At 38.9% G+C, this 13896-nt stretch overlaps 1 protein-coding gene across 1 annotated transcript in view; it reads left to right on the forward strand.

Moving 5' to 3' along the window:
* LOC114069879 (von Willebrand factor D and EGF domain-containing protein-like) overlaps positions 1-13896 on the forward strand; it is a 161647-nt gene that overhangs the window by 120171 nt on the left and 27580 nt on the right. Inside the window, exon 21 of the mRNA XM_027906980.1 lies at positions 12072-12944. Coding sequence (XP_027762781.1) covers positions 12072-12944 — 873 coding nt within the window. The remainder of the gene's footprint in view (positions 1-12071; positions 12945-13896) is intronic.

Here is a 13896-nt window from a genome sequence, read left to right on the forward strand (position 1 = left end):
CAGGCACATTTACCTCGTGCTTATACAAACGTTAACCAATAAATTTGTCAGTGTTCTACAAAGGGAAATGCAGACAGTAGCTGCCATTTGTTGTGATTCATACAGGTCATATACAACTCCAGGCAAGATTTAAGAAACATCCCAAGTATCAGGATCTGAAACTAGTCAATGCTTATTTCAAAAGTGAGATGTGTATCGGGGGCTGGGGGGTTGTTTGATATTTTTCTCTCAAATAAGCAAACTGAGTCAGAACTTCGTGGTGACATGTGGCCATTCAACCACCTTGAGCACCTTGGGAAGGGAATGAAGAGGAATTACTTTTTATTCAATCAGAAGCTTATTCTCACTCCTGTGAATTCTATCACAATGTAAACAATGAGAATTTTGTGCCTCAAGGTTAAATGAGAATAGTCATTTGTTTTAATACTTAGAAATGAAAGCAATTGCTGCAGCTGTGTCCTAATTTATGGCCAAAATGATTGGTTTAACTTTCCTTCCTATGTGCTTTGTTACTTGAAGTAGAAGTACTGTATAGCATTGACGATTAAAAGATATCAGACAAAAAAAAGAATTATCTTTCAATTAAATTTTTGTAGAGTTGTGGATTATGATTATTTTTAAATCTTCCCTGTTAGAATAATAGCTTCTCTCCCTTGTAACTTATGATGTCAGTGTTCAAATGAAACAGAATAAATCCTCTTCAGCTTGCTACAGTGCCTTTGAAAGTACTGGGATTATGTGCCACTTCTTTCAAACTCTAGTAATTTTAATCTAAAAATACTCCCGCTAATCCCTATTTTGTACTTTTATTGGCTGTTTTTGACATGAAATTATACTCAATTGCAGTGATTTAAGGATTAAAGGATAAGTATTTCTTTATACTGAAACCACAAAAATTACCCAACTGCCTTTGTAGGCTCTACTGAGGAGAAAAATATGCCAGAAGAAAATTGTTTCCTAAGTCGGTATTTGATGAGCTGCATCCAAAAAGTTCTTCAATTTTGATTTATAATCAAAAAAGTAACATTTCCACAGCATTGATATGTGATGAGTATTCATCTTTTGAAGTACTTGACTTACTGCAAACTATGTAACTTCACGAATAAGTTCCTGAGCTATATTTACCTGCTCTGCCAACAATGCAGGGCCTCATTCTGTTCTCTCTTACATATTTTACCTGACTTATATCAGTAGTTGGTACCACTTTAAATTGACCAAACTTGGTTGCAATTTTTCTTGAAGAACATCAGAATAGTCTTAAGGAAAAACCAGTATGGAATTTCATATGTAAAGAGAAATTATTAATTTTTTTAAACAGATTCTCCTATCAGAGACAAAAAGCTATTTCTTTCCCTTCAAAATCCATCAAGTATGTATCCTACATTTATTTAAAAATTTACTAGGGGGATCAAAAGTCCCTTAAGTCTGCTGGCATTGCAATAAAGAGGAAAGTCTAAGGAATTTAAATCTGTCCAGGCTTCCCTGGGCACATTTCACGTTTGTGTAAAATATCTGTTACCTTTTTGCTGGAGGAGGCAGATCTATTAAATCAAACCATGCAGTATCACTGGTCATATTCTTGGCACAAAGAAAATGAATATATCCTAATGGGGGGTGTTGGTGATGTTCCTGCACGTTGCAATATTAGTTCTCATCACACACTACGGGTATTTCTCTAGACTGGTTTCATCACTCACAGTCACAGAGATACCCATCTGTTTGCACTTTCTTTAGCAGGTTAGAGAGGTTGGTGTCATCACAAAGGATTTATTTTTTTCCTATTAGTAAATCAGCAATTTTACTTGACAAAGCAGTGCCACATCCATCACCGATAAAAGATTGTTTGTTCAGAGCCAGCTCTTTCTGCCTCTCCTGGTTTAGGGAGCTCAAGATCAAGGGAGAGGATGATTTTATGATCTCTGTAATCGAGTTCTGCTTTTCCATTCTGAACACCACTGCAAGATCTCCTGTCATAGCAGTTAATTTGCAGTATTGTAGGCATTTGGCACTTGCTATATTTTGTATGTGGCAGCTATTTGTTATGTTTACGTGCTCTGTGCTTTACACTCCAGTATCTGCCTGAATTCACTTTGATTTTACATCAGAGAGACCTCTATCACCTTCTCATTTGCACCACTGGCAGATCAACATCAAGGTGTGGATTTAAAAGAAGAATAAAACGTTTTGAAGTAAAAGAAAGTGTGTGTGTTTAAACCCATAGTGCTCAGTCAAACACCAGAGGAATATATTAACCTTACATTTTACATTCTTAAATTTTAACTGGGAAATCACCCCTGTCATTATTAGCACTCATAGCTGATCACTCTCCATGAAAAATAAATAACTCCAGTAAGAGCTTTGGTCGCCAAATCAAGGTTTCATCTCTGGAGTAAAGTGCAGGAGTAGGGACCTCTTGCTGCCTGGAACCAATGAAATGATTTTGCTTCAAGACATGACTGAAGAACATAATGGACTCCTTTCATCTCTTATCTAACAGAATTGATGAATTTGCATTAAAAAGATCAAGGCCCAGATTCCAGTCTCACTTACACCAGTGTAAATCATAAGAGACTCCATGAATGAATAGCATTATCCTAATGGACTGAGCTGAGCAGCGTTCCTGGGAGACACCACTTAAAACCTGTTAAGGTAGGCACAGCCCACACAGAACTTTTAAACATGGAATCTGATAAAATGCACACACTGTTCAGCACTCAGAGGGTGCTTTGCAATGGTAACCAACCCATCTTGACATGGTTTATGCAATGAGTTGCAAGGCTTACTTGAAGGTGGGGATGTTTTGATGCTGCAGCCATTAGCTGTGAAGTTGCCTGAGCTTCTCTCAAAGAAAGCATAACAGAAATACCAAATAAATAGTAAATGATACTGTGATTTGCCTCTGGGTGAGGCAAATAGCTCTCAGCTCTTCTTGCAGGCTCCAAACCCAGGAAGTATTGCATCTCAATGGCTTCCAGCTCTTAGCTCTGACTCAGGGCATGGAAACTCTGCCCACAACTTATCTTTGGAATGCATGGTGAAAGTATCCAATCCCTTTCATAAACTCTGTTTCTAGTTGGTGTATATCATGACAAAATATACTCTTTTTTTCTTTTTTTTTTTTTTTTGACCAGTTATGATGTAATGATGTGTCCTTCAAGGAGTATGTGATGAAATGGCAACTGAAGTGGGGTTAGAAATGCCACACAAAGGCATTCCATATACATTTGGGGTCATGAAAGACACAGTTTTGCAAATGGTATACCTGTAATCTTCACATGAGGCCAAGATCAGCCTGACATTTTGGGCATAAGCTCTGACCCTTTCCTGCCCTCTGAGTCTGTAATTGCCACTGAAAATCCACTCCTGTACTTGTCAAGGCAGAAAGGGGATTGCAGAGCCTTTCTGATGGCTTTCTCCTCCTTAGGGATACCTAATAAAATATTAAGAATTTTCAGAAAAATATCAACAGAGGCCTGTACGGCATATGCTATGACCCAAACATAACAACCAAAGCAGGCACAGTGGGAAGAATATGTTTAGATAATTTAAAAGATAAACGCTTTCCAACTTCACTGATCCATACGCTCTGTCAATCCAGAACTCGTTAAGTGCTTCCAATACAGATGATATATTTAGGAAATGATGTAGCTCAGCAATAGAAGACCAATGAAGCCCAAGCCATAAAACCACTAGGGAAGAGGTCTCAGCTATATGCCATGAATAATATTTACATTCAATCAGAACATCAAGTACAGATTACATTTCTCTCCTACCAAGAATGTGCCACCTTTTGCTTAAGCAATCACTGTGCCATCATGACTTTTAAGTGATAATAACAACTCAGTCTCCAACAAATAATCTGCGTAGGACACGGGCCCAGTAGTTTTTTACATGGACAGAGCAGAGAGCAAGATTATCCCCTCTTAGAATTTCCAGGCTCATTTAATCATCCAGCTATAATAGCACACAGCTTTTAAAGAGAGCCAACCCTGTTTGCACAAATTTGACAAGATTGCTGTTTTGTTAAAGGCACTTAGAAGCTCTTTATTAAGACTGTAAGTAACTCATACTGGACCAATGTCCTGGCCCCATTAAAGCAGCACAAGAGCTTTGCCACTAACAGATAAAGCAAAGCAGGAGCTGAAGAAAAAGATTCGTAAGCAATGTGAAGCACAGTCCAGTGTAAGGGGGGTAAAACCAGGTATGAAAGACACAGATTTATCCCTGCTCAGGGCAAATTTAGGGCTAGTTCAATAATATCTCGCTGTTGTCTATGAAGAGGTACCTACAGATGTAGTGGCACCCACTTCACAGGGCTTTCTTGCAGAATCAGGTGACGTTCACAACCAAAACATGTGAATTTTGCCCCCAATATGAATAGATGAATAGAGCTGGTTTATTTCTGAAGGAATACAGCAAGAGCCTAAAACTAAGACAAGCAACTGGTCCTCTGGGATGCAGGAGGAAATGATCTCTCATGCTGATAATATATTAGATTTAGAATTTCCTAGAATAGCAAAGTTGGGAGGGACCTCAAAAGGTCATCTGGTCCAAGCTTTGTTTTCTCAGAGAACTACCTTCTCAGAGAGCTTCTATGGCATGCCATCTGAAAACTTATTATTGAAATTCCTTGCTTATTTTTGTTTTCTAAATTAGGAAACTATAGATAGTCATTAACCTAATCAGTTGAAGTTGTGGAGAATTCCATTGTAGCATGATTTCACTGAGAGTTTTTATGTGTGCTTATATGATATTAAAATAGATTCATTTCTGATTCCCAGTAAGGCATAGTTTGGTTTGTTTTTTGGTTTTCATATGTAAAATAATTCATTTTTATGTGTTTACAGCCCAAAACAGCATAATTATAGTTTTGGACCATTTATTTCTCGAATTAAATAAAAGGAGAATCTCAGTAAAATATTCAAATTTAAGCTATTTTTCCCTTGAAGAAATATTATGGCTCTTCTTTTGAAGAAATGTTATGAACTTACTTTATAATCTATTATTACTGTTCTAAAGGATTCTACATAGATATTTCAGGGAATTAGACAGGGATGCTTCAGAGACAATCTGCCTTGATTTAGTCTACTTTGTACATATCTATCAACCTGCTCAAGCCATGAGAGAGTCTGGAGGCCCATGAGGAATCATCAGATAAGAACACAGTTTCTATTAATTTTTCCATCTATCACAGCACTGAGAAGTAAAATATACTGTCAATTCCTGAATAGAAAATATAATTTACTTTTATGAACTTTATCTTAATGCCGCCTTTGTAGCTGCTGAAATAATACAGTTTCAGGCTCAAATAATTGGAGAGGGTAGAACACAAGGAGGAGAGGTTAAAGTTCAGACCTGCGAGATGGACAAGGGATAATGAAAGAAAGGATGATAAAACATTTATGAGGGGATTAAGCAGGTGATCCGATCCGTGGTGTTTTGAAACACGGCCACGCTTCTCCTTCACTTCCTGTTTTGTTGGCTGGATATTCAGAGAAAAGCACAGGAAGGGCACTTCTGAAAACAGCAGCCAGAGAAGGGGTTAGACCCAAGGAATGGAAAGAGCACGGAAGGAGATCTAACAACAAAGGAGTGAGGGGAGCACAGCTCCTGCTCAAAGGGTCAGAGCACTTCAAACATTTTGAGTTTTTTCCAAGCCCCAGGAGAGAACTTTTCAATTAAATCTGGAAATAAACGGGAAGGTAGGAAAGTGTTTGAGAAAACATTGTTTGTTTGTTTGTAAAAACATAGCAGGTTTATAAATCTCCATACACAATACAAAAAAAAAGATACTGATAAAGGAAATTATTGATAGAGAAGGGGAAAAAACCCTGTTTGGGGAGTATGCTCATATCTTTGCAATCACTAATTCTTTCAGTATTTTTAAAAACACTGTCTCTGGTGATCCTGATGTTAAAATTTCTATTGAAAACTCACAGAAAAGATGACAAAAGAAGTAAAGAAAAAACTCCAACAAACACAGTCTGCAAACAAAGTGCACAAAACACATTATTTTCCTCAAAGACCCATTTTTCTGTACAGCTGTTATTGTGTTCATCACCTTCTTGCACCATTCCTTCAGTTCGACTGGATATGATGCCCAAGAATCTTACTAACCAAAAGCTGATGGATACCTCCTTGGAAAGCAGAACCACATATAATAGGTGAAAATGTGGTGTGTTAAGATGAATTTCAAATTAAAACTGCTCTATTAGTTTCAGACTTGAGCATCATTCTAGGACTTCAGCTCACAGCCTGATACTACTATTATTTACTTAGGACCCTAAAAAAGTAGCCAATCATTTAAAGTCTGTGAGAAACCTAGCTGAAGTGAATATAAATTCAGGCAGTATTAGTGCCCCCTCTTTTCTCCTCCTAGTCTTTTCTTTCACTTAATCATCACAACCAATCTTCAATTAATATTCTCTATCTCTTAACCTTCACAAAAGGCTTTTGTTTCTTAAACTCCAAATCGTAATTCTTCATATTCCCTACAAGAAAAGAGCTATACCTAAGAAAATCTTTCTAAGGCACTGGTTTTGTACTTGTTCGGTATGAAAGGGGTTGTCTTTATGTGTCTTTGACATACCTTAGATAAGACTGAAAATGTTCTCTGGTGTGTAGTCAGTTATGTCATTTTTATATTTGTGAATTGTTTGCCTCCTGACCAGCCATCTCAGAATCCCTGTTTTCTTTAAGTACATCAGTTCATGAATTGAGATGTCAATTATGTTCAGAAAACCTTGAGGCAAACAAACTGCACAGTGATGCAAAATAATACAGAACACTTTTAATGGGACATAAGCAAACACATTATCTCATATGGAGGTAATATTTTCTTGAGTACTCACATAGGATTTCAGCATCCCAGAACTGGAAAAGAACCTCCTTGATGGCAGAGTTTAGATCCCATTTGTGGAAAACATTTACTCTGAACGCAGAGATACTCATAAACAAGGTTTAGTGGGTTAGCTGACTGAAGATCCCAGGTTTTCTCCTCCACAAAAGTGTTGTGTTACAGCAGAATGTATTTCATAGACACAAAACAAATTTGCCTTGCAAATTATGAATGGTATTACAGAATTGTGCATGTGCAGCTGCAGCCAGATTGACAAACAAGAGCCTGAAGCAGAGGAATAGTTATAATCAGAAGTGGCTGAGTGATGCAGACTCCATAGACTATTCCCAATGGCTCACGATTTTGGTAGGTTAAGGGGAAGAAAATTGCTCACCAGATAGCAACATCAGCAACACAATCTCATTTTCTATCAGGCTGAAACAGCTCAGGGACAATGAACTAGATGTTCACCTTTTAATTTCGTCATTAAAGCATCAAGTGAGTAAATTTACCCATCACAGAAGTGGTGGTTTGAGAGCACAGATTTTACAAAGACTGAATACACATGCACATGGATACAGAGTCAGTGCTGACCTGTCTGGATGTGAGGCATGGCAGGTGCCTGGCTTTTTGAGCCCAGCACGAGCTAAATAGCCTGACTGGCTCCCTCAGTCTGCCTGTGCACAGCCAATGGCTTTCACACAGCTCCATATTGTTTTCTGCTTTCTGAATCACAGATTTGGGCATCTCTTGTATGAATGTTATTGCTCATATTCTCTATTTCCACATCTTTCAAAGTAGGGCTTAATTTTTTTCCTGTACTTACTTCCGATGTGTTGTGTCTTCCTGAAGACCTCTATAACACATTTCACTTTTCAATTTTTTAGATAAAAAAGAGGTAAAGGATCATTAGGTTTAAACTTAAACTCCTTTCTAAATTTGTACTAATATCCCAGTCACAATGAGTCTTTGAAATCCTTTTGTTTCTACAAATATAATCTTGGAAGTAAAGCCTTTGTAATAAATGGGAAGTCAAAACTGCACCTCACTTACAGAGGAACTGAGGAATTTTTTCTGGGAGTTGCTGCTTGTGATTGTAAGAGAAGATACAGTGACTGGGAAGCCCAACCAGCACATAATGTGGGGAACTTCTGGATACTTAAGAGGAAGGAAGGGAGTATCAAAGCCATATTACTGCATGTTTGGGGGAGGGAAAACATTAGGATAGGTTTGGATAGCTAAACAGAAGATTTATGGATTAAACATGCTCTGACTAGAGAAGAAAGCAATCCCTGAACTTAATAATATTAAAGAGCAGATTAGGAATTGAGGTAAAAACAGAATTTCCCTGGAGCTCCTATTGACAGCTGCACTGTTTTCCCTTTCTCACGGAGTAAATGTGGAAAAAAACATTAACATGGAAACATACATAAAGAAATGGGAAGGCCCTTAATTCTTAGATCAGTGCAATTTTCTATTCTCTCTTGACATTTTAAATAAGATTTATGTGATGGTAGATGTTTCAAATTTTAAATGATGACCCACATTGTGTAATATGTCAAGAGAGCCTTTCTCTTTCGACACACTTCTGAATGAGAAATGTGCTGGACAGCAGGTACTACTAAATGTTAATAGCTCTAAAACTACACAAATTGTAAATTTATAGAATTGTGTTAATAATGAATTCTTAAACTATTCACAGAATTCTGAAGCAGCTGTAGCTTGAGCAGAATTAAAGGTGCCTGTAATCCTCTGAAGTGACAGGCAGAAGTAGCCAGAGCCAGAGGAGCTTGCTAAGGAGAAGGAGCCAGTCTCCACCTGAAGGATACTAGTTTGAGGCATTTTATTAGATTAAAAGAGAGACAAGCACTTGAGACTACATTGCAATGTTTACAGAGTCTCAGTCATGTCATTACATTAAAAAATAGCTACACTTACTTTTAAGAACCAAAAGGGAAGTTTCTGACTCTAAGCTGTGAAGAGAAGGGTGGCACTGAAAAGGTAATAAATACTGATGTCTGCAGGAAGTTTAGAGCAAGTGTTTGAGGTGTCATCTGCTACTTTGGGTCAGGATGGGGCTGCGTCCAAGGCACATGGCTTAGGAAGAAAGGTGTGAAGGTGCATAAGTCTAAAACCAACAAAGACTGGTGAACAGCACCAAGGAATATGGGAAGCAACCTGCTGCACCCTGTCCTAGGCAGAGGGTGAAATGTGTGCTGTTTCACTGGGAACAGAAATAGCTGGGTTCAGAAGGGGATGTGATTTCTCCTAATTCAAGTCTGGATCTGACCTTTTTCTGAAAGGTTGTAAATGCAAAGAAAAAAAAGAAAAAAAAAAAAAAAAGAAAAAAACACCAAACAAACACCCCAAACCAACCAACCAAAACCAAACAAACAAAAAGGAAAACAAAACCCAAAAAAAGAAACTCAGAAGAGAAAATTATATTGGATTTATTATCTGAGTTTGAGAATGTTGATGTCTCACCCTGTGTTTGAGAGATGTCGAGTGCCGTCTCTGTAAATGACTGTTTTCAGCAGGTTAAGTAGTCATTTCATTCCCTTTGCAATGAATATGATCCTCTTCAGTAGTTCTTTAGCACTTCCCTATAAGATGCAATTCAAGGGAGAGAAGAAGTCAGTATTTGCTGTGCCTTAGAAACACCGTGATGGCATTGGCAAACACGAGCGAGAGACTGGTTGTGACAGTTCTGATTTGTGAGCTTGGTGTGAGTGGCACAAAACATCTGAAACACTGGGCAAACCAATGTCTGGAGGGTCACATGGATGGGAATTGTCCTGGTGTTGAGTTGGATGAGGGATGTTAAACCCGTGTCTCAGAAATTTGCTCTCTGTCACCCCTGCTCTAATTTTCCCGAGACAGGAGATGACAGAGGAATCTGTCCTGGGGCCTGAGCCATCCCAGCACTGCTCTGTGCTCGCAGTGGTGTAGCTCCATCAATATGAATAGAGGTCCTGCCATGCACAGCAGGGGCAAAGCAGCAGGTTCTTGGTCTCTTACCTACCTCCATGAAAAATAAACTCAGTCATTCCACTGCTACACATTTCCCTGTTACTATAGTCAGAAATACTGACAAGTAGTGAAAATGTGTTTTTATTTCGTCATATAACCTTGAGCACTTTGCCTTGTCATTTTTTTTTGTTGTTATTTTCATCCAATCCAATATGTTGGCATCACAGGGAAAAACAGATTCACACACTCTGCATTGGCAATGGGTTATACATTTGAAGGTATTGATCAACATGAGGGAAAGTAAATTGAAGTAATACAGGATTTGAGAAAGTTGCTGACTATAGACAACTGATTGTGCTATCTTTTGGTTTACTTTCTTTGTTTTAGCTTATTTAGTTATCTGGAAGACTGCAGAAAGAAATTTTCAGGTATTCCTGACTAAATCTATTGTGTTCTAATCCAAACTAAATAGCACAGTATAAATATCTGAAATAATGACAGAGAGAGGAGGAAAGATAGCTGTCAAATTTAAATGGTGCCAACATCATATGAAGTTCAGTGGCCTCTACAAAGTGGATGAGGGACCCTGATCAGTATATGTCATAATGAACAACCAACCAAAATGTATCGTTACTCTTCATTGGTAGTGTTATTTGAGATGTGAAAATTACATTATCACAGAAACACTCCAACAGTGTACCCTCCCTTACCTTACAGGGAAAGATGAATCTTATTTGTAGGATATCATCTGATAAAGAAATAAAGATTTCCCTTTCTCAGGTAGTCAGTCTGATCTCCTTACTAGTTACTCAGATTTAATTAGGAGGAAAACCCATTTAATTATGACACAGTGGAAGGAGCTCAAAGCTACAATCGGGGCTCATTTTGGACATTTATCAGAGAGGTCATTCAGCCCTTCACTGTCATTCCTGTTGATTCCTGGTCCCTGAGTCAAATTTTCCAGGGGTAGTAATGATCATCTGTTACTGTTAATTTTCTGTGGAGATATTTCTTTCATCTTTCATTCATTTTTTAAAATCCTTTGGCTTCTCCTATCCTTGCATGCTCCTTTTGCTGACGTCCTCCCTGCTTCATCATCTCTTTTCTTCCATTCTGTGTACCTCATCTTTCATCGGACTTACTTTGGACAGTGAAATCCTTGTATTTGCCTACTGCTCCACTAAATACCATGTATTTACCTACTCATGTCCATAGCTTCATCCAGTACCATTGTAAGACTCCAAAACATTTTGCTTCAGGGCAATGGAAACTCATCAGCTGCCAGCAGAATGACACTGTTCATCAGACAAATAAACACAATTTTGGCCGCCAGGATTTGCTTAGTCAACGCTCTAACTTTCATTTGACTCTTGCCAAGTATCTGAATCTCTTTGCTTGTTAACTATGGCTAAGTTCTACATCAATAGGAGTTTTTAGAAAGTGATTAATATTCATATTTAAAAGAAAGAGGTACATCCTGCATGGGGTTAACCCTAGAACCAAGTGAGGATTTCTGTCCAGGATCCAATATATTCCGTATCCTACAGAATGAGTGTGCCAGAACTGGTTAAAAATAGCTTCTTCCATTCATTAGTGTCAGCAGATGGCCATTAATCTTCCTGAAAGTATTGATTCAAACTACTCGTCTCCACTTTCCAGGCCCTTCACAGACTCCCCTCTGCCCATCTATCATCCCTCCTTACACAGCTGAAAAGGTGGCTGGCTCTGGAACAAGTGGGTGACAGTAACAAACCAGCAACTCCCTTACACGCTGCCCCTCACGTCTGCAGGGAGCTGTACACAGCATCAACAAAGCTTTGCCATTTGTCTCCTTTAAATGCTTTCCTGAAACTTCCCTTGGCCATAAGGATTACAAAAGCATTGCATAGTCATACACTGGAACTAGAGTCTCCCTGCGACACAGTCTTGCCAAGGACCATCCTAGCACTGTGCATTTCTCCATCTCCAGTATCTGTCTGTCACAAGCAATGTCTTGTCTCCTTGGCTTCAGGTGCATGATCTACCACCCTGTAAGTTGTAGCACTGCAGTTCCCTGTGCATCAGCGCTGGCGTCACCCATATCAGACAAACCCATGTCATTCCTACGCCAGTCAGCATAAATGTGCCCTAGCATCATGAGAATTCACTCTTTTACTTCTAGAATTGATGTTCTGTTGTTTGTTGCTAAGCTAAGTGTTCACTGTGTTTCCTTTAAACTCCGGATCACCAAATTTAGCTAATATAGATCTTCCTTCTGTCCTAGTTTCAAGATCTTCCCAAAGCCATGTGGATTTTCCTAGAAGAAATATTGAAGATGCAAGAGGTTCTCACCAGGAAGATGTATTAAAGACATCAAGAAACATATTCTCCCTTCTTTCCCAAACCCAAATTCCAAGAGAAGACATTACATACTTTTTGGAAAGAAACCCCACAGTCGTTCATACTCCATCCCATGCAGTGAAAAGGAAGACTTCCCGAGCTCAGACATCGCCAGCAAAAAAACCTGATGTGGGGTTCACAGAACCTGAGAAAGAGCCTTTTCTTGGAAAAAAAAGTGATACACACACACCTCTTCTGCACGAGGAGCCAGATCCCAGACCCCCAGCTGCCAGTGTGACACCCCAAACCCCTCTCCATTTCAAACAGCACAAACCAGCTACAACACAGACTGTTCCCTCTCATCGCAACACAAGCGCAAGTTCATTCTTTGCCAGGCCACCTGTTGTTCAGCAAATTCGCTCCAAGTATGGCTATTCTCCCAGGAAATGGCCTGGTAGAGCTGCAGTCTTGAGGACTAAAACATTCCAAGATTTCCCAACAGAGCAGCCGAGAGCATCACCTTCGGCAACAAACCTCCCCTCCCCTTCCCATTTAATCGGCTCTTCCCTTGATACAGCTTCTCAGAGTGACCCATCAGGGTCTGCTCCCAAAGCACAGACCACAGCAACCAGAAGGTTGTTCAACAAAGCAATGGATCATGTGGAACTACCCAAAACCGGCAGTGGGATGCATCACAAAGTCATGTGTGCTGACATGTTGTGCTTTCCTGATGTGCAGTGCGAGCCAGCTGAAGATGGAGGATTTAAATGTGGCCCTTGTCCCGCTGGATACAGGGGTGATGGAATTACATGTGAAGGTAAGGGGGAAAATCCTCTTTAAAATTCTTTTATAACTTCAGGTCTAATAATTCTCCAAAATAAAAATTAATTATTATTATAAATTCAAAAATTTTTGTAGCTGGGATCATTCTATTTTCAAAACCAATTATATTTTGAAATAAGAAATATAACATAAGAAAGTCTGTAATTTTGAAAAAGCTCTTTCTGCTTACAAAAATGACATATTTATTTGATAATATCTAATCTCTTGAAAGCAGGGACAGATTGTGATCTTGCTTAACCTTGTGTAAGGCCAGATTCACTCTTCTGAAGTCATCACATTTGAAAACATATCAAACTTCTGTGGGAAAGAGAAATATTGACTGCATTTCTCTATACCACACATATTCTATGAAAACTAAGTGTTCTACTACCTCACAAATTACTTGTAAATATCTATCTAAAATCTTAAATACAAAACTGAGCTTGCCCTCTGAAATGTATAACACCAGAAGGGTTTTCACAATATATTGATTTATTCATGAGACAGCTGATAATCCCTCCGTAAAACAATAGAATCGTGCACATTGTTGAAGTAATGAATTCCTTGACTTAGCTATCATTAATCACACCTTTTGTTGACATCCCTCTGACAAGTTCATCTCGTAACTGGCCTTTCACTGCACAAAGTAAAAGTATTTGCATCATCTGCTTTACTCTCTTTCACACCTGGTCCCTCATGTTCCATGCACAGAGCAAACAGGAGTAGGGGGGTCTCACCTGTGGTGTGCTGTGAAGGACCTTGCAAGGATTCCTTGCTGTAAGCAAGGCTTTTTGGGGGTGTAAAACCCCCAGCACTGCTGCAACCCCCTGAGAACTGCTGGAGGTAGTTTACAAAATGTACAAGAAAAGGTTACTGTTATCTCGGGTGTTATAATTTTTTGCCTCTTTGCACATTTCTGAAATGCCCTTTCTAAAGGCCTTAAGGTT

This window comes from Empidonax traillii, unplaced genomic scaffold, assembly GCF_003031625.1.
Source record: "Empidonax traillii isolate 1590-97213 ecotype Southwest subspecies unplaced genomic scaffold, ASM303162v1 scaffold1387:size224635, whole genome shotgun sequence".
NCBI classification, from domain to species: Eukaryota; Metazoa; Chordata; class Aves; order Passeriformes; family Tyrannidae; genus Empidonax; species Empidonax traillii.